General features: G+C 44.3%; 1 protein-coding gene across 1 annotated transcript in view; it reads left to right on the forward strand.

The window, feature by feature from the left end:
- Window positions 1-21,940, forward strand: part of SYN3 (synapsin III) — a 308,303-nt gene that overhangs the window by 75,441 nt on the left and 210,922 nt on the right. The window contains exons 4-5 of the mRNA XM_090041085.1: window positions 1,347-1,438; window positions 20,327-20,483. Of these exons, the coding sequence (XP_089897211.1) occupies window positions 1,347-1,438; window positions 20,327-20,483 (249 nt within the window). The remainder of the gene's footprint in view (window positions 1-1,346; window positions 1,439-20,326; window positions 20,484-21,940) is intronic.

Below are 21,940 nucleotides of genomic sequence, written 5' to 3' on the forward strand. Positions count from 1 at the left end.
GTATTTCTTGCAAAAGAAAACCTTTTGCCCTGGGATCTTACACATATACAAGTTTATTATCCTGCTTTAAATACTTGAGAAATACGCAAGATTAAATGTGCCAACGCTTTTTCTTGGGACATCGCTACATGTGTCAGTGAGTTAATTGCAGGTCTTTCTTGAGGCAAGCTGACCAAGCTGTGTGGTCTTGCTGGCCATCTACTGGCAGGAAAGCATCAATGCAGCTTGTGTGTAAGTGGCTGTGCCACTCCTGTTTTGATCCTGGTCAAAACATGAGATAATAACATGACTGCCTCAAATGAAACATCTGTTTACACTCACTCTTGCAATGAGATGCATTCAAGTGGGCCATTAACTTAACATAGAAGCCAATTATAGATTTTTGCATGGTTATATAGGTACACCTACTTTCTCCATCTTAAAGAATCATGCCTACAGCAATAGACACTCTAGATAGGCATGCTATGCCTTTCCAGTTTGTTCATTACACTGTGATTAGGAAATACTTTTAGAACTCTGGATATGACTGAGCTATTCCATCTGGTTATTAGCATTTACTTCTGTCTAATGTCCTGTACATTTTCTGCATCTGATTTTGTGCCCCTTCCCTCATTATATGTCACATTGGCAATATGACCTTCAGTTCATTTTTAAACGATTATCACATATGTGGTGTGTTTAGTCATTAGGGTAAGAGGCTTAAACCATAACCTGCAACGTGCTGCAGACATAATTGCCCTGAAGTACACTGCCTTTTATTTCTTATTGCTTAATTATTCTCTGCTAACCTTTTTGTGAATATGAGTCATACTTTTAAAAGAGAAATTAAATGTTTTAATATTTAAACAGTAATATTAATAACCTGCTCAGCTCCACTAACCTTTTATTAGATAAACCTTTAATAGCTAAACCTGTAAAGTAGGCTCCACTGTTTATCACCTTTCTAAACCATGAGGGGATTTTTTTTGTTTATTGTGGGAGGCATAAATCTTTAGTGTTTATAGCTGACCAGTGGCATGAAAATGGATTCAGACATAATACTAAATGTATGCTTCCAAGTGGCTACTTGAATCAAGACTTGCCTTCTATTTTTATTTTTCTGGCCTTCTCATTCTTAATTCCTTTCTTATTTCTTTAGTAGTTATTATTTCACTAAATCCAATCCTGAGTATTCATGCAGCATTAGTGCTGGAGCCATAAACACTTTAGTAGTAATTGGATCTACTACCACCTCATGGAAAACTTTTGAAAGAAACATTTCATATCAAAACAATTCTGCTGCTAGGTCAATATATTTTTGTCTTTTCTGTTGTCAAGTAACATTCTATTCTTTTACTTCACTTCAGGCTGAGTTCTCAGAGCTGAATCTTGCTGCTTACGTTACTGGTGGCTGCATGGTGGACATGCAAGTGATGAGGAATGGCACCAAGGTAGTAAGGTGAGGAGCATTAGCTTTCATTGCAAATCTTTTTTTCTTTGGAAAGTTATGAGGGTAAGGACAATAACCCAAGGGACCTAATCTGTACCCTGGTAGGGGCAATGGACAGATTGTCAGTGATTTCCATAAGCTTCCAAGTCAAGCCTTTGGCAAGACTCCAGCTGACTTTAGAGGACTTTAGATCAGGTTTCATTTGTGTATGATTTCCTTATTATTTTCCATCCACACCCTTCCCCACCTATCAATACAGGTATACCATTTTCAGAATTATTCGAACCTCAGGCCTGCTGGTCCTGTGTACAGAGAATGATTTTTCTTTCACTTTACTTTCTCTTCCTTGCTGTCTTATGCAATCACTTTATTAATTGTAAATCATATCTTGAAAGCAGAGGCACCAAATATGTGGGAGCCCAGAGAAGAGGTCTGTCACCTGAAATGCATAAAACTTTCCACATGTTCAACATCTTAATCCCCTCCCTCCCTCCCCCAGCAAAAATAAGTCAGTGCCTATGCTTGAAAACACCCACCCCATGTGCTATTGTTTGATGACATCAGACTAATAACATATCTGTAGGCTGTAAATTTGTTCCACAGGCTTTATCTACCAATGTGACTTGCTCCAAAATGCTATATTTCCATAAGAAGTTTTTCATTCCAGCATTGACTTCAAAATTGCCTCAAAGGAGAATTCCCTATCTCATTTCCAGCAGTGCTGCTCTCTGTTCATCTTGGCCATCCAACCATTTCTTTATTCAGTTAGAATTAGAACACTATTTACTTGAATTCAAAAAAGGTTATTTTCCCCATTCAAAATAGCGGGGACCCCTTGTCTTGGATTAGAGTACAAGGTGGCACAGACTGGCTGTTGTGGCCCTGGCCCTGATCCCACACTGGGCTCAGAGTTGGAGCCACAGCCATTGGTCTTCACCCCCACTGCCCCTGCCCTGCCCTGCCCTGCCACTTCTGCTCCACACTGCCCTGTCCTCCTTGATGCCTCACATACTGCCTTGTCCCCCATGCCACCTGCCCCCAACTGCCCTGCACCATCCTGGTGCCCCCCGCCCCCCACCTCTGCTGCATGCTGCCTCTGTTTCCCCATGCAGCCTCACCTTCCTCACTGCTGCTTTTCCTGAGTCATGGCTCCTAGTCCAGGGGCCAGAGCTGGGGCTGGAGCTACTGCTATTGCAACCACTGGTGCCTGGCTCAGCCAGAGCCACAGCTGGACCTGGAGCCACAACTCAAGGTAAGCAATGGCAGGTGGACAGGGGAGCCAGAGGTTAAGAAGGGGGCAGGGTTGGGGGGGCATAGACACCATGGTGGTGGAGACAGGTATGGGAGGGCAGGCAGCAGTGGGGGAGTGGCAGGGGGCATAGACACTGCAGGTGGGGACAGGTGCCAGGGCACAGGCATGGGGGAATAGGCAACAGGATGACAAGTGGCATGGGTCAAGTTGCTTGACTCCTTTACTGCTTACCCTCTTCCTCTCCTTTCACTGTTGTAGTGGTAGGAGGGATAAGCCCCCCAATAATTATATTCCATACATGGAAAATTATAATGAATTTATAAATTTTCCATTTATAGAATCTAATTATTATTGGGTCATCTTTAAATTTGAAATAATCTTGGATTCAGGTAAACACAGTACATTTTTCTCCAGTTTGCGCCGTATTTGAATGCAATATGTTAGGTGCAGACTGATTAGTGCCATATACAGAGCCATGATCCCCTCCCTCCACTCCATGATGTGAAACAACTCTGCATATGCAACTCCTGATGATCTTTTTCTAAGCCCAGTTCTTATTTTGTTCCAGCAATCATGATCACATATAATTTGAGGTTTTAAAACTCAATATGTTATTCCAGACTCATTTTTCTAATTTGCCTAGTTCTTTGTACTCACTCGTGTATGTAAAGTAACATCTCCGACAGTACTATCACCTGCTCATGGAATTAATATAGTCACTACCATCGTCTTTTAGTGTATTAGTGGAGGCAAGAGAGTTCAATAAGTCTGTGAAAAGGAATACATAAATATGGTGAATGTAACAGTGGGGGACTGGGCTCTATGACTCAGTCTTACATTCCTATGATAGCAAGAATCATGCTAACATCCTGCCAGAAGTCCACCACAAACCTGACATGCTACTACCTAACTTTGTAAGTGATCTTTCAACCCATGTTCAGCCTGTGTGAAACTTATATTGTTGGTTTTTTTCATGTAAGATTACACAAGTCTGTGTTAAATGCTTTACTGTTTAATCCAGTTACATCCAATGTGGTTTCTTGCCTCCCTAATTTTTGTGTCTCAGCAGAAAAGTCATTTTTATGGTATGTGAACCTTAAGTCTTTCTTCTGTATTAGATGTATTATCAATATTAGTCTACTCCTCTATGGGGAGGTCTACACATGCTATTACCGCACATGAATAAACTCTGGAGCTTATTGCTCCATAGTTAATTGCTCCTGCATGTGCCATTTGCATGTGCACCCAGGAGCAATTAACTTCAGAGCAATAAGCTCTACAGTTTATTTGTGCACGTCACATGGAGCTGAGTCAGAGCAGCCCCGGCTGGCAGGAGGCCCCTGGGGTCAGGTTGCCAGCCCAGGACTGCTCTCCCCAGCTCAGTGTGCAGTGGAGGGGCTGACTGGCGCACAAAAGAGCTTCAGCGTGGGGCTAGCTGGCAGGCAGCCCCTGTACGGAAGCACCCTCATGGCCCAACCAGTTTCTTCAGTGTCTTCATGTGCACTGCTGTGGAGCATTTTACTCCACAGAAGGATAGTACTTTTATTTACAAATACAATCCTATTGCAGAGTAAATTAGTTTACTCCAGTCTAATAGAGGCACACATGTAGATGCCAAGACATTTACTGCACAGCTAATTAGCCAACTGCACAGTAAATGTCTTGAATAAACAGCGAGCATCTATACATGCACAGCATTGGAAGGTTTTCCAAGATCACCTGTGTAGAGCTGATCTTTAGTTTTCCTCCAATGCATTCAAAGACTTGCATCCATCTGTCATGATTTCCTTTCTTTTTTTTTTTTTTTTTAACTGTTACTGGCAACACAGCTCTTTTGTTGCGAGTGTCTGGAAGGGGTAGAGGTCGTGCTTTCCGTCTGTGGTGAGTGAGTAGCTGTGTACTGTTTGTGCCGTTTTGCATTATTATTTTATAGTTTCATTTATGCCGGAGAGAGACTGTGTGAGTCTTTGTGTTTACCATGCATGCTTGTATATGCTGATCTTTTTATGACGGGAGGGTGAACTTGCAAGTGCATATTGGTATGGGTACCTGGTGTATATGGCTGAAGGCATCTGATATATCCGCTCTGATGTACTATTGCGCACACTCAGCATTTGTTCACCATACGTGCTGATGTGGCCTCCTGCTTAGTTTGCTTGGGAGCACTACACAGTCGTCTTACATTACGACCTTTGGAGCAGTTTAGAAGATGTGAAGAAAGCAATTCTCCCTCACTTTTGAAAGTAACTGAAGTTGCACATTCCTAATGAACTGTGTGGAAAAGCTCTTCCCTCGCTTAATTCTTGGTCAGAGCAGAATTCCCACAGTATTCAAGTTCTTTTGTATAAAAATGGAGAACAGGTTTCCTGCCTTATTGTGTTGCAATGAACTTTTATTCCCCCTCCTCCAAATCCCATATTGTTCCACAGATGTTTTCTAGCCCTCATTCCTATTAAGTCAAGCTAGAGGAAGATGTGTGCATTGGTGGCTACCATGTCTTATTTTCCTAGATGACACGTACATCTGGCATACTGTACACAGCTAGTTCACATTTGCACTTCATCTGTCTCCCTTTTTTCCCTCCACTGCCCTCTTGCCCTACTCCTGTCTTCTATCTTTCCGTGCAGCTAATCGCAGCTAACATCTCGTACCAAAAAATTAAAAACAGAAATATTGTGGTGTTAACATGATATTTTTTGGTTAACACATTGTTCACCCTGCTTGCTATTCTACACTATTCCAGTACCTTTCTATCCAGCTTATCTGTTTTGGTTTCTTGCACAGCATCTGATGAAGTAAGCTTGAGTTCATGAAGGCTTATGCTATACATCTCAGATTTAGCCGGTCTATAAGGAGCAAATCTACCCTGCCTTTACCTGGCTCGAGACTAACTTGGCTAGCTACTACTCCTGGTTCTTTGGGCCAGTAAGTGTTTACTGTTTGGTGCTGATGTATGCAGAGTCCTGTTCCTGGTTGGTCCCCAGACACTACCACATAATGATAATTCATCCAGCTGATAATCATGCAAATATGTATGCATATACATCCTTAAGCACGGACACTGTATACCCATGGGCACGTGTATAGACATATGCAGCTTGCCTTCCACCCCTGTACAACCCGCCTTCTCCACCCCCATACTTACAGTACTTCTAAGTCACAAGAATACATACTGTAGGAACCTATAAATTCACCCATGCCACAGAATACACCACCCAGACACACCTCACAGCCCATATACACAGACACCTCTATTGAAGATAATTTGATAATCACTGTGGTTGAGTTATTCTAGTCCCAGCAAAAATAAAATGCTAAGAAAAATGGGAAGGTTTGACAGGTCTGTAATATTGTGGGGATAAATGAGAGACTCTAAGTTAATGCTTATTCTGCAAATACTGTCTTAGGAGAAGAGAATACCTCAGAAACAAGAGAGTAACTTCTATCTCTCAAACTCCTGTGCCAGGAAGTTTCTAGCTTAGGGAGTTGCTTCCATTCAGCTGAGAAACAGAAGAGCTTTCTTGGAGCTACAGGAGAATCTAAAGAGAACTATACATTTGGAAACTGAGAATAAAGATTTGAAGAAACTAGAGTGACTGAGTAGTAGAATGCCAAAAAAACACCCCCAAAAGAAAAAAACAACTGACCAAAAACAAAACAAGAGACTAATTTTTTTCCTGGGTAGAGAATTGTTTGGCCTTTCTGTAGGTGAGGCACCTAAGCCATAGTTTATCTGAAATGATGCCAATGAGATGCAGTTCTGGAGATCATATTTTATTGACATGCATCTCTTCTATAGCTCACTAAATCTCATTTAATTATCTAATAGGATTTTTACTAGCCAGTCAGAATACTTCTGAGATGGTGAGATGTAGTAAGCAGTGCCGAATTTTTAATGTTTTAAGTGCCTGAAAATTGAGTTAATAAAATATAAGAAAGCAATATGATAGTGCCTAACAAATCCATGCATTCAGTATTCCCGGCTGCAAAAAGCAATGTTCTGCCCATGTTTCTCTCTACAATGGCAGTAACACAATACTACAGTGAGGGCTTGTATTATTAATGTAAAACAGTATGACTATTACAGTGAATAAACTATCATATTATAAATAACAATACCCATTCTTCATTCATAAATTAACAAATCACACTTTTTCTACTGTGCTTCCTTCACTTTTAGAATGCTGCTAATTTAGTACATTGCTGGTTCACTAAATTCTGTCATTTGCAATACGTCTCCCAGTTATTCATGTGAATTAGAAGCGTTTTGTCCTACGATTAAATCAGATCCCTCTTTGCTGATGATCTCTTGAATCTTTTCGGCATCTGTGATTTAAGACTTTGTTAGTCTAGTTTATTGGTCTTGCACTAGTAAATAACAGAGTGAGGGCCTTGTTCCACCTTGCACTGTGAATGACACAAATGCTGATGGGTGTCAGTGCTAGCTCAGGTTTCGAGCAGCCATAAGATCAGACTAGCCAGGGCCTGAAGGACTAAAAGGAAAGAATGCCCTCACCTCCCATTCTGGGCTTACCTCTGCCTCTAGGGGCTCTTACAGCCCCCCCCCCCCCCCACTTGCTTGTGGCTACCCATACTCTCTATCCCAGGGAAGGATTAACCTGTCTTGCCTGCCACTGCTGCTGCTGGGCTGCTGCTCTTTGGGCTGAGCCTAGCACAGAGCAGGAGTGTGGCAGGCAGTGGCCATTCAGACAGGTTAATCCTTTCCTGAGTGCTTCACTGGGACAGACAGCAAAGGTACCCACAGGTAAGTGGAGGGGGAGGTGTTTACACTAAGGTGTAGCCTAGACTGGCTACTCTTTAGTGTAACACAAGCTAGGTAACATGGATCAGAGAGAATCCTTCCCTGGAGTGGCATAATTTTGAGCCACATAATAAGTGCTTCAAATTTATTTCAGATATTAATGTGCAGACAATCCAGATGTTGAGAGTTCCAGGAGCCACCCAAAATTACTGTGCAACAAGGCCCTGGTCTCCTGAAACAGTAGTCTATTTAAAGAGATCTGATTTTTCTTAATGAATTTATGCCTACCATTCCCTCGGTCAGCATTTACAAATAATTTTGAAGGCAATATTATCAGCTGGAAAGAGCAGGAGATAAGAAATTGGTTGTCCTCAGTTCTAGCATGTATTCTGCCATTAACTTGTGTGTTACTCTAGATAACATTGTCAAACTGGTGGCTGCAGTTAGGCATTTTTAAGTGGCCTGGCTTTTAAGACATGTGGTTCCCACTGCTGACATTCACTTCACTAAGAACACGCCTCTGAAAATCAGCTCACTTATCTAGCTGCCTAAGGGTACAGACAGGCCTAACAACTGTACTGATATCAGTTACCAACATAAACTGTTGCAATGCAACAGTTACTTCTTCCTGAGCCTGTAGCAACACAAGTGTAGCTGAACTTCTCAAACTGTAACGCTGTTTCATTCAGGGTCTATGTCCGACCAATTTAGCTCACTTGCTACAGGATTGTGCAAAGGTAACAGTTGCATCATTACAGCTCCCCTTCCCCTTTTAAAGAAGCTAGAAAGTCAGTATCCTTAATAAAGTTATTCATGTCTGCATTTGAAAATGCTAATGTTAGCTTCTCTGTGTTTTGGTTTCTATATTTCTATAATATGGGGAAAGCACTTTGAAAGCATTTGAAAAGCATGATATACAATACTAAACATTATCATTTTGCCCATACTTAAATTGCTTGTAATCTTAATTTAATGCCTAATTACTGTTGGTCACTGGTAATCAGATACAAGAGATTGGAAACATCATCCAATGGATTCAGTACATGCAAAGTTCCAGAAATTCAAAAAGAAAGAGACTAAGTTATGTGATGTCCCCAGTTGTGTTTTGCTATGCGACTAGGCTGCCATATACATTGCATCACTGGATTCCCATGTTTCTTATATATGTTCCTATACTTATGAACATCAAGGACTAAAGCCACCCTCTTTGTGTATATTTCTGTGTGGTGTCTATTGCAGTGGTGCTTTGGCTTATGATGTGTGGTCCCTTTTATGCGACAGTAGCAGACTTACCTTTCAGAGCTTGGGTTGAGTCCCAGGCTTGAGATCCTGCTGTTCTGATTGGTGGAGCCCATCCACCAATCAGGAGGCAGCAAGGGAAATAAAGTCATGCCTCTTTCCTGAGGGGAGGAGGGAGAAGATTTTCCCCAGACCTGACTGAAGACTGCAACACTGTCAGGTCTGGAAGATTTCAGGGGCAGAGCCCTGGACAGAGAAGAGAGAAGAGCAGGACTTAGAAGAGCTGAGGAGAGCTGCTCAGCAGGGTGAAGAAGTAGCCCAGGAAGAGCCCCTGAAGACTTCTAGAAGTGGGGAGAAGCGGATGTCTCCAGCAGTTAGGCTTTCAGTGCACAGCACAGTGCATGGAGTCCAGACCCTGGGAGCTGCGTGAGGCGGCTTGGGTCTGCAACCTCTGCCATGCAGCCAGAAACACTGTGCACAGTCCAGTGCATAGAGCAGGATCTTTGGAGCCCCTTGAGCGGCTCAGGTCCACAACCCCCAGCACAAGGCTGGGAGCTTGGCGCAGTAGGTGCTGCATGGAGGGTGGGAGACCCTGGGAGCTGCTCAAGGTGGCTCAGGACAGCAGCTCAGTGCATACAACGCTGCCCAGAGGGTCTGGGAGCAGAACAAACCCTGGTGCTGCACAAGGCTGTCCAGGCCTTCAACCACTAACACAAGGCGAAGCACCCACTACATGCAGTGGTGCATGTGGCCCTAAGCCAGGCCGGTGCCAGCAGAGTTGGATGGCAGGAAAGCCCGGTAGGAAACAGAGCTTGACCTGGAGAATGGGAGGCAACCCTCCAGGATTGTGGAGTGGTAAGTTACCCTGGAGAGAGCATCCCAACAGGAGAGGGACCCCCCAGGGTTGCGAAGGGGCACCATGTAGGCCACTCTTAGGTGATAGCAGGGGAGCTTAGGAGTCTTTGGGGTCTCCCTCTCCTTTTCTTTCCTCCCACCTCCTTTCCTGTCATGGTACCTTGGGAGTGGGGCACCTGCCCTGGAGGGCACCCATATAGTCTAAGGATTGCTGCTTATACTGGTAGACAGTGCCTTATAGTTTGTGAATAAGTTGATGTAGTAGTATTATATTAATAGTTATAAGGTTGCCCAATCAATATCCTTTGTTTTGGGTTATTCTATGGTTCATCTGTATTTTTAAATAATAATTGGTTGTGTGTGTGTGTGTGTATGTATATAGTATAGCATTTATTGTTTTGTAAATTTGTACATATATAATTTATGTACTTACCCTTTAATTGTTTTGCTATAATAATAAATTTGTATATAGTTAAATAATTGAATGACTGAGCCAGACTCTACAGAGGATGGAAGTGGCTGCTGGGCTGTTCTGTCCCTCTGCAGCTCACCACTGCCAGTGATTCCCTCAACTGGAGAGGGGAGTACAAACCCATGTACGCCTGGGCTACACTACTATGGTACAAAAAGTAAATGACTAATCAGGAGACGTGTGGGCCCTGCAGTGATGTGGATCATGTGTGTATCTAAATTGATTGATAGAAACAGACTGTCCCTAGCAAGTGCAGTGGGTTAGTCCAGTTGGAAAAAAAATCAAGCAGAATTGGTTCTGGCAGAGAGAAAAGAGAGTTTAAAAAAGAAGAGAAGTGGATCCAGCCATTTTGGACTAACTCTTTCTCCTAGGGGAGAATCCCTATGGGACAGATGTTAATTTCACATAGGAAGAGAAATGAGTACTGTAGACTGTGTCTACAATTCAGCTGTTTTGTCTCACAATGTACAATATCACCCTGCTAACTGTCTGAAATGTCCCTGTCACTCTCAACTGCAGAGGGGGGCAATTAATGTTTTGTTTTGCTCCTTACAAGGCCACTCATATTAGGGCTGCACGAAGTTTCAGTCCCCAATTCAATCTGGTGGAGATTTAACCTGATTCGGTGGCCAAATTTCCAAACATGAATTGAATCGGAGGACCCTTTAATCTCTCCAGATCAGTTTGGAACCCTCCAAATTGATTTGGAAAGATCCAGCAATTTGGACATAGAGACCACTTTAAATGTTTTTTCTACTTATCTCTAGGTAGCAGGGGCTCATGAACATTGTGATGCTGGGGCACATGGAGCATCCCACAGAAGTCTGGGGAGCTCCCCAGTGTGCTCTGCAGCAGACCCAGAAATGAGTCAGAAGTACTTTCGGTCCATTTCTAGGTCTGCCAGGGAGCATGCTGGTGTCCGCCCCCCCCCCCAGCTCAGCAACTGGTACCTCTTGGTCTGGGGGGACACCCAGGGTCCCCTGTGGCTGATCACTGAGTTTGGGAGGTGCGGGGGGTGGGACCCAGGGCACTCCACAGCAGACCCGGAAGTGGACTGCAAGTACCTCTGGTCCACTTCCAGATTCAGCACTGAGCATGTGGAGGGCCCCCCACACTCCTGTGAGATACTCCATGTGCCCCAGCACCACAGCATTCACAAGCCATGCCTGCTACCTCAAAGTATGTAGAAAAAACATTTAAAGTTGCGCCTATGTCTGAATTGCTGATTCTCCAAATCACCATTGAATCTTCAGATTCAGATTTGGACAAATTGAATCAGGGACAGTGATCTGGATCAATGAATTGGATCCAATTGGGGCTGAATCTGAATCAAATAGGGCCTGCTTCACACACCCTTAATTCATATCCCTTTAATTAACATTGAATTTTCTGTTGACTCGATAGCACATGTTCTAATAATATTGCTGGGGCCTACTGCATCACAATCCCAAATCCCCCAAATATGTTCTCTCTAACTCACTTTTTTTCCCCCACTGAGGGTCATGATATTATCTCAAACCCCAGGAGATTGCTGGCAATAGGAGAGGCAGGTGTTTTCCTGCTATTCAGAGTCTCCTTATCCCACAAGGCAAATATATTCCCAGTGTATGAGAACCCTTACTCCAAAATACAAGTATTTTAAAGCCAATTGGGGATAACCAAATCCTCCCAAATGGATGTTTTAAAAATCCCTGCAGTATGGCCACGCAAAGGCTGTCTACCCAGAAGGTCACGCAGGGGCTATCCCTTGTAGGAGGTGAGTGGTTTTCTTTCCTATGAAGTTGGTATTTTCTTGTCGTATATTAGTTGCTCATTGCTAGGTGATGGGAATTTTTTCACCAGCTAAGAGCTGTTCTCCCTGCATTCTTTGCACTTTTTCTACAAAGCAAGATTTCTGGGGAATACATGTGAACATTAGGGGAGATCTAGCCTATGCGTTGACACAGTAAGTTCTATAATGTGGAGCTCCGAGTTCACCTCGGAATCGTTTGTAGGAGAGCTCTGGCCAGTTCCTATTCATCATTTCATGAGGTTCAGCACAGCTTTTAGGAACCACCCACTCTTTCTTTTTTCAGTCAAACTATGGAAATCCCTGTGAAGCAAAGAGTGTAGGGCAATAAAAAAAACTGACTTTGAGAGTGTAAGCTCCTAAAAGCAAAATGGAGACATATATTTAGCATATAGTTTTTCCATGATTCACAGAATGTACCGTACTCTGTATATACATCTGTATAGTACATACTAGGTGCATCTACGTGTGACGCTACATCACCGTAGCAATGTGCTATGGTGATGTAGCATCTTCAGGCAGGAACTGTGACGCTGCAGCTACAGCACCGTAGCAATACACTTCATAGCAACACATGTAGATGTGCTGCCCCCCTCCTCCCCATTGGTGGAGTTTTCCTGTGCCGTCATTTAATACTTGCTTTAGGAAGTACTAAATGATGGCGCACAATTATTTTAGCAGCTATGATGCCATAGCAATGTGCTATGGCAAGATATCTCATTGCTACAGTGATATAGCATCAGCATCACGGTTTGTGCCCACTGGTGCTATATTGCCCTTCATCGCTGTAGCATGTCACTATGGCAGTGTAGCATCACGTGTAGACATGCCCACTATATATTTAACACAGAACTTACATTAGTAGTTGTAAATGTATTTCACATAAAACATGTGTGGCAGATATGTTACATAGGTGGCATAGTGCTGTGTTTCAGACAGTGTGAGGTGTTGTTAAATATGCATTTAAACAAAAAAAAACAAATGCGGACTACCAGTAAACCCCTGCCCTCACTTAAGTGATCTGCAGTTGAGCAGTTGAAGTGATCTGCAGTGAAGTCAGTGGGTTAGCACCAGGTATAATTCAGGGTAGTATTTGGCAACATTGTCATTACACATGAAGCATTTAGCATGTGTGATGTATCTTATTAAACCTTAGAAAGTATTCCCATGGGAGGTGATTTACCTTAATCTTCCTCCACCGTTCCCCATTTTTTTAAGCTGTAGCACAAAGAGGGGATTGGGGTTTTTTTTGTTGTTGTTGTTGCATCCATTCCAGTTGCTGCTGTTAAACAGCTGCTTGGAGGGACTGTTTCTTTCATCGGGGTTTAGTTATCTCCCAAATGAATAATGTCCCTCTTTGCCTCCCCAGCAGCTGGCGTCCAGCCGATGTGTGAGCAAGATGCTGACAGTTATTGGGAAAACATTTGGAGTGGAGGCAGCTGCCAGAAAGCAGAAATTGCTGTTAGCAGAGCAGGGCAGGGAGTATTTCAGACTAAACCTCTCCCTGGCCTATTCACATTTAAGTTAACTCCTGATTTAAAAAAAAAAATGTGCAGCCTGATTCTAAATTGTCACTAATGAATTAAGCCTCAGCTAAAGTTAAATCTGATGAGGGTATGGCTATATTTTTTCCCCCATGTTGATCATGTTTTGCTTCTATCTTCAATCACATCCTTTCTGCCTGGGTCTGCTTCAAGGGAAAACGCATAATGGGAGTGATGGGCAAAAGTCTGCTCTGTAGCGCATATACAACCCCATGGATGTCTGCTATCCATCGAACTCAGGGCTGCCCAATTGGCAGGCTGCATGCAGCTGCCAAACAATTAGCATGTGGCCCACGGGCTCCCACCAAGCCACCATTCCTCCCTTCCATTGCTCCTGCCACAACAGTGGGTTTTTTCGGGTCCCTCCCCAAGCTCCTTCCTGCCTCCACCTCTGGGAACAGGGCAAAGCAGCAGAAAGGAGCTGGAGTGCCTGAGGTGCTCACATGGAGTGGGAGGGTGCCAGGTTGCTTGTGCAACAAAGGAAGGAGCTAACATGCCTACACTTCAAGTGGGTGGCATACGCAGCTAGGAGGGGGCGCTGCATGCACAGTAGAGGGAACTTAAGATGCCTGTACTGCAAGAGGCGTGCGGGGAAGCCAGTGCCACTGGGCTGTCTGCTGTGTGCATGGTGGGGAAGAAAGGGGTGCTGGCTTGCCCACACAACAGGGGGAATCTGGAAGGGGGGCCCTGGATTGGCAGCCCACCCCTCATGCAGCTCCTGAGTCTGTGGGCCACATTGCATGTTTTCCCCAGTCCCCAGGCAGTTGGACAGCTTTGGCACTTCTAAAAGACTCAGACCTCATAGTTCACCAGTGCTTAGTCAGTCACTGGAACCCTCCTTGAAAATGGCCTATATTTTAAAAATGGTGTAGTGACAAGATCATGATCTTTATTACTGATTTCCAGACTAAATTTGTTCAGGTTACAATCAGAATGTTTGACACCAAATTTTGGAGACTGTTACTGTACAGTTTGGGGAACGTGTAACCAAATCTATTTCTGAACAGCACCTTGAGGCTGCCTCCTACCTATTCTAAGTTATGATGACTGTAGTGATCCCCGCAGTGGCTGTTATCCCACTTTCATTGCTAGTGGGCCACCCTTTCTGCTGTTTCTGGGTTCCTCTATGCAGAAAGCATCCTCACTTACTTGGTTAAGTCCTACTTACCTACTTCACACAGCCAGATGTTTCACAGAGATCAAATCCCAGTGACTTTACTCACATAAATAGTCCTGTTGACATCACCAGGATTCTTTTGTAAAGGGAGACAGTATTTGCCTTTTTCTGTTTAAAAAAAAATGTGATTTTGGTTGAAAGGAGACCCTTCCTTTGAATATTTTCCATTTTACCCCAAACTTTAATATAACAAAAAGGTTGTTAACATTGTGTAACATTATGAAAGATGTAATAATGAATGTAAAACTGAAAATAGCAAAGCTTTCCAATTGGTTGTTGATGATGTTGTGACTGTGTCATTAATGCTCTGGTAATTCATAAACAGGACATGTTCTTTATTTTTAAAAATGCCATTTTATATTAATTCTAAGAGGCCTGAGGCACTGCATTATTTAGGGAGGGGTTTTTTTTGCACTTCTCAGGTAGTTTAATTTACTTATGTTTTGGACTTGTGCCTCAGAACATTGCCTGAAGGCTCAATTAATCTTCTAACAATGCACAGCCTGGTATATCTTGTTGCTTAATTTTACATTTTCCATCTTTTGTTTGAGTACTGAGAAGGGGATTTAGAGGAGAGCCTTAGTCAAAACAGGATGGTTCGAAAACTGATTCAAGTATCTTAAAAGTTAAAGGAGGCTAGGAAAAGTCCCCTGTGAAATTTAAATGATTGTACAAAGAAAGAGAGCCTATCCTTCTTGCAGAGTTTGGCCCAAGAGCTCATTGCTCATATGACCAGATGGGCGAGTACTGAAGAAGTCAGAGATGGGCAGCTGTTCTTTTGAGCAACTTCTTCAAAGTCCCAAAAGTAATGAGAAAGCAACAAGAAAGAAGCTAAAGACTTAATTTTTGGATATAGAAATAATTTTGACTGTCACCAAGTGGCTTGCTCATAGTGGGATGTGGAAAAGAGCTTAAAAGGCATTCTGACAGCATGACCTGTTATTGAATGTTATTTTTTTTCATGCTCACAAAGCTCTGTGAAGTTCTCAGTGAGCAGCTGAAGGACCAGGAAGCAAGCCAGAGCTATTGATATGTCCTAGTTCTGGTTATAGACATAGGAAGCCTCATTAAAGCATGAAATTTTCCACGAGGATTTGCAGTCAGCTTCTGCTGTGTTCTGGTCCACAGTGAATGGAGAACCTGCTTACTGCAGTGAAATTGTAATGGTGGTCTTTTCAACTCTGATTTTCTTCTGGTTCCTAGAGCAGTAAGGCATCTTCAGCTAGCAGAGCTATTGCTACTGCTCCATCAATGTTTAACCATGGGTACAACAACAACACCAACAAAAACACCAACTCCAAAACCATTTCTGGAATTGGCCTTTGGAAGTTTACTTCCCAAATTCTAGCATCCCCACTGATAGCTAAGAGCTGCAATTAAAAATATTAAAATACAGATTTTGCTAAAGATAGCCAAAGAAGTAAGGATTTGGATTTGATTTCCTACTTTAAGGAAAAGTTATGGGTATTTTGGATCCAGGGTTTTAATTTAAGCTAGTCTCTAAAATGTGGTCTTACTATTTAAAGCATAGAACTAAAGCACGTTGGAGTAAACTGAAAAACGGTTCATTCTGTGCCAACCAAAATAAGTGCCTTGCATTGTACCGAGAGAGCGTTAGCACCAGGGGCAATGTGTAGGGGGTGCACACATACTCCCTGTGTGTGGCAGTGTACTCCCTGCCACCAACAGTGGCAGTGCCACCAACAGTGTTACTGCCTGCTACCCTGCAGCCGGTACCACTGGCAGCATCTGTGGGAAATCCCTGATTGCCACTGCCAGCGGTGCCTGCGGGTGGTCGCTGACCCATGGTCAGCACTCATCACCCCCCTCTCTCCCTCCTGCCCCACCACCAACAGTGCCAGCGACATCTGCAGAAGCTCCCTGCTTGCCACCTCCATGCTCCTGCTGTCGCCAGTGCAGCCATGCCCACCCAGCTGCTGGGGGCACATGCTGTTCATGGTTAGCATATTTAAAAGTTTTCTTATAAGCCAGTACTTCCCAAACTTTTCCTCAGCATGGCCCCTCACTCCCCACCCACAGCCCCCTGTCCCTACCAGTGCCCCTTACACCCCATCCACAGCCTGTGGCCCTGCTAGTGCTCCTCACTCCCAACCCACAGCCCCCTGCCCTCCCTGTAGCACTTAAGCCACAGCTGCTGCCCAGGGGAGGCAGCAGTTGCTGCAGCCAGAGCAGACCATGGAGACCAGGTCCCCTCCCCTCCCCCATGGGGACAGGAATGCAGGGGAGCGGGGGAGGATGTGGGCTGCCCACTGTGGACCTAGGGCTCCCTGCCCTGCTGCCCTCCTCTTCGGGGTCTCCGCAGCCCAGTGGGCAGGACCAGGTGCAGGAGGGAGTGCCATACTGCCATAGTCACCAAGTTGAGGTGCCCCCTGTTTGCCCAGTACCAGTATGGCAGAACTCCATACCACCACCCTTGCTGCACCTCACTTTGCCTGTCTGCACACATGCACGCAGTGCCCTTTGTCCCTGATCACCCTCCCCTGCTCCCCCTAACCCCAAGCAGCCCATTGCAGGCTGGAACTCTGCCAGTCTACAAAGGGCAGCCTGCATTTTCCTGCATTTTTCTCCTTTAAAGGAGGAAGTACATTGGGAAAATAGTATTTTCTGTGTAGGAGCCAAGCCCTTTCCTTCCTGGTTCAATAGGGCACAGATACTTGTTCATGTCTTTTCGCCCTTGGTGTCATGCGCTTGCTAGTCCCACCCATGTTGATTCTTTGTGTGTCCTTTTTCATCTTTATTGCATTTTCTAATCTAGCTTCTGGTCTTTCTGACCAGTTTCTGCTTCTCTTTTACACTGAATTTTTCAAGATTTCAGAACTTTGAGGGATGGAAAGTGATTTGCACCAAAAAGGCACGCAGTTTGAGAAGACTCCTCTTCATCTTACGTACTTGCTCGCTGGTGGTTGTAGGCCCCACATTCCTGTGTCTTATTTTGTTCAAGATATTCTGGGGTTGTAGTTATTTCTTTTGTTCAAGATACTTTGGGGTTGCAGTTATTTCTTTGGCAGCCTCTCCTTTCCTGCCTAAGAGGCTCTGTAGCCTGGCAGTGCAGTAGGGTAGAGTCTGACCCTCCTCTCTGCTCACCAGAACACGCTTTCCTGTCCCTTGTACTTCAGTTTGAGAACTACTGAACAATGAACCTGAGCTGATCTATTATGCAGAATTTAGATAGGACTGCATCATTTACTCTGCCTTCTTATTTCCATCTCTTATGCTGTGATCTCTCACTTCCTCAGTCTCTCAAAGAAAACCATTTGATCTACCTTCCATCTGATAGAATCAAGATTAGATTAGACAGTGTGGAGTGTGGATTTTCTTAATCCTTTTGTGTTCCTAGGTAGACCAGTCATCTTTAGTTTTAATGACACACAGAAAGGAAGCAAAGGAGCAGGTCATCGCTTAGAACCTAGAACATTTAGCAGCCCAGTGGGAGCATTGAACCCAAAGGGTTCCTTGTTCCAGTAAGTTAATGATTCCTTTCTGGGGATGTTTCCCTGCCTGGTGGTTGCTTTCCACCTGGAAGACTTAGCAGAAGTCAAGCAATTAAAAATTCCAGGTTTGCATTCACTTGCTGTTTCTCAGCATGGTGTCACCACTTGCCTTGCCTCATTGACATTGGGAAGGTCCATAAATCAACTGCACATTAGCAAGCATTGCCCTCCGGACATGTATTACACATTTCACTGATTGAGGAAAATGCCACCTTTGCTGCCAAGTGCATTAAGGAGCCCATCTGAGTTTACGAAGTTTGCATAGTGTTTCTAAAGCCTCTGCATCACAACAAGAGGAGGGGATACTTGTTGCTACATCTAGATTAATAGCAAGTGTCCAAGGCCAACAAGTAAAATGGAAAGCTTAAAACAATAAGCAGTTCCAGATTTTCACTGCAGTGTGTGTTGCCTCAGTCTGGCCCAGAGTTACCATCTCAGAGTTCCCAGCCAGGGTGTCGTAAATATAAATAGGAGCTATAAACCCCAAAGATTTCCAGTTTGTACATTCGAAGGATAGAAATTATAGTCTCATGCAAGGAAAATGTTCAAGGGCAGTGAGGTAATGGGACCTGGATATGGAACCTATTTCTCTTAAGAACTTTCATGTAATTTGGAAATTTTCCTAATGCCCTTGATGCTACCTTTTATTACAATATAAATTTTCCCCATGTCTGCAGAGAGTCCCTCTAGTACAGTGGTTCTCAATCTACTTGACGCAAGACACCCCTCATTGCACCCAAAATACTCCTCCATGACTTTGTGAATTGAGTAGTACACACTTTCAAAAACTAATTTATAAATTACAGCATAAATGTCATGTGCCCCCTGAGGCCCCCCAGCAACATTGGCAGCCCTTTTCTCAGGGAGTGCACTGCCAATCACAAGGGGTGCACCCCCTGCGCGTCGCCAATGTAGTACAGTGCTTAGTTTCCTGCAGGGGGGCCTGAGCCTGGAGGCTTTTACTGTTCATCTCCTCACACCACTTGGCACCCGTCAGAGGATCTGGTGGTACTCCATGGCACCATGGATGAAAATTACTGCTCTAATGCATTAGTTCTCACCCTTTTTAGAATCAAGGCATACCTCATTAGACTTGACACACTCCTTGAAACATGCCATCTCTTTCACTTCTTGTGTTTTGAGTACAGAAAAATAATAGAATAATTTTTCTGTTGCAGAGAACTCAAAAAGATCACAGCAGGTCAGAATGTTTTCAGCACTATTGATTCCTAGTTGAAATCTCTAAGTTTAATTTGAGTCATATTTGCACACCCAACAGTGCTAACATTGTATGGCATCCTCCACCACCCTTGTAAGGATCTCAAAGCACCCCAGGGTGTCACAACACCTGGTTGAGAATCGCTGCTCTAGTGCCTTCAGAAACAAACTGCTTACTGAGCATTGTTTTGGGTAAGCTTTCCAACTGCTGTTTCCAGATACTTTGAATTGATCCTAAGATACAATATACAAAGTGTTGCTTACCAGTAGATTCTTACCAAAGCTCATCTATCAGTTCAACCAGAAAAGACATCTCCTCTCTGACTCGGTTATCACTTCTCCCTTAAAATTGTAAGGACCCCAGTACAAATCTTAGCTCTGATAATATGCTGAATTCCTACCACTGGCTGGAGGACACTATTAATTTGGTTAACTGCTTTGTAATGTCTGTTCCTACTTGCTTTTTTATACATGGAAGTGTCCAATACGTGGTCTGGTCTCTACACGGTAAATTGATTCAAAGTGAATGTGTTTAATATATGGATGTGTGTCACATCACTTGAAATCCTGAATGATCTATTGATCCATTTTGCTTCCTTTCTGCTATTCCATTCCACCATTAACAAATCATCTTTTGCTTCTTTATCTGCTTAGCACATTGCCACTGGTGTCGCCAGTTGTGACCCAAAAAACCCCCCAAACTGGGGAGAATTCCCCTTCCAGAGAATATATGATGGTTAGCAGCAGTTGTTAGTTGTTCCTATGCATGCCAGACTGGAATGGAAACTAGCAAATCCATTTAGAGTGTTTCTAAGTTCCTATGCTTGAGGCTACATAGGATTTTTTATTTTTAAACACTGGGTTTATTGGGGGTTGGATTGTGTGTGTGCAGGGAGGGGTTTTTATTTAATTTAATTTTATTTCATTTTACTTTTTTTGTAATATAACTGAGACAGTACTGCAGGCTTGAGAAGTGCAATGTATATGAAGGAAAGCAAAAGGGAAGGATTGGGGGGAAAAGGCAGGGGAGGAATGTTGATGATTATTTAAAAAATTTATTCTAATTATGTCTTGTAGATCTTTCAAGCCTGACTTTGTTCTGATTCGACAACACGCTTACAGCATGGCCCTTGGAGAAGACTTCCGCAACCTCATCATTGGCTTTCAGTATGGTGGAGTTCATAGTGTCAACTCCTTATACTCCATTTACAACTTCTGCAGCAAGCCCTGGGTGGTAAGTGCTGACCCAGATTTATTTCCCTGGCAGGATGCTTAGTGCACATGTCATTTTAAGAGGGAAAGCTGGATGAGAAGCAGCTTTGAGGTGGCAAAGGGGGATGACTGGAGACTCACTGGATTGGAGGAGGGCTGGGCTTGAGCCATATAAGCCCAGAGCCTGAGATAATCAGGGAATCTTGCCCTGAGAGCCACAAGGAAGGGAGCTCTTTGCAGCAAGGCTTCTAAATGACCAAGGAAGTAAGTTAAGCAACTCTGCAGGCCTGGGAGCAAGGCAATGTTCCCCGAGGCAGAAAGAAAAGGGTTTTATGCCGGCCAGTGTCTTCTATTTTCTGTTGGTACTCTTGTTTGAGTTACATGCCTTGAGCCCTGCTGGAGGCAAGCTCAAGGCACTCAGTGAGCCAGTAGCCCATAGAGGGGCTGAATATGAAACAGGGCCCAGCAAGGAGTGCAGGAACTCAGAGTGGGGGGGAGGCCTAGCAGGGAATGAGGAGCCCAGGCTGAGGGTGGAACCAGGAGGTCCAGGAACCAGAGAGTGACTGATCATGGGAACAGAGAGTCCACCAGCCCAGAGGGCTGAGCAGAGAGGACCAGAGGGTCCATGAGCCCAGAGGGTGGGATCAGAGGGTCTTTGAGCCCAGATTGACTGAGGGTCCAGGAGCCCAAAGAGAACCTGGGAGTGGGGCCCGAAGGTCCATGAGCAAAGAGAAACACTGAGAGGGGGACCAGAGGGTCTATAAGCCCAGAGAGAGGGCTAAGCAACCCAGGGGGTCTGAGAGCCCAGAGGAGTCTGAGTGACCCAGAGGGCTGAGTGACAGACCAGGGGGTCCAAGATCCCAGGGAGGGACTGAGTATGGAACAGAAGGTTGAAAAGCCTAGGGAGGGACTGAGTGTGAAAGAAACATCAGGAGCGATAACACCTGCAAGGCTTGAGGTGCGATGTTGGGGTGGACAGAACTACACAATTGGCCTTTAAGGTTACAGAGCCCTGGAGGGGCTTAAACAGGCTGAGGGGGCCCATTTATCTCAAGTACTGAGTGGAGATTAGGGGTGCCTGGGAAGGACCAGCTGGAGATTCTAATGGACTAAGGCTCACTCTAAGGCCTGTGGGCAGCCTTCCTTCCCTGATATTTATTAAGAACAAGGCATGGCAGGAGAGTAATGAAGGGAAGGATATCTTAGAGCTCAAGCCTGACAGGATCCATACAGTCACCAGGGGGTGTCACAGCTGCCCATGGGGCCTGGTCCTGCCACAGTCTCATTAATGCTGGAAAGGAGAAATCTGGGGCTGAGGAAGCCCCCAGATCAGCCTCCAGTGGCTGTGTCCACACGTGCATGGACGTTTGGTTTGCCAGGGACAACTAGCAGCAGTGCATCTTGTCCTCAGTGAATGCCTACGTCATGCATGCTCTGGAGTGCAGCAAGTAGCCCCAGGAGTGGTAGGGGAGGCTGGGG

Source organism: Crocodylus siamensis, chromosome 4 (genome assembly GCF_052110815.1).
Source record: "Crocodylus siamensis isolate JL-2025a chromosome 4, ASM5211081v1, whole genome shotgun sequence".
Taxonomy (NCBI): domain Eukaryota; kingdom Metazoa; phylum Chordata; order Crocodylia; family Crocodylidae; genus Crocodylus; species Crocodylus siamensis.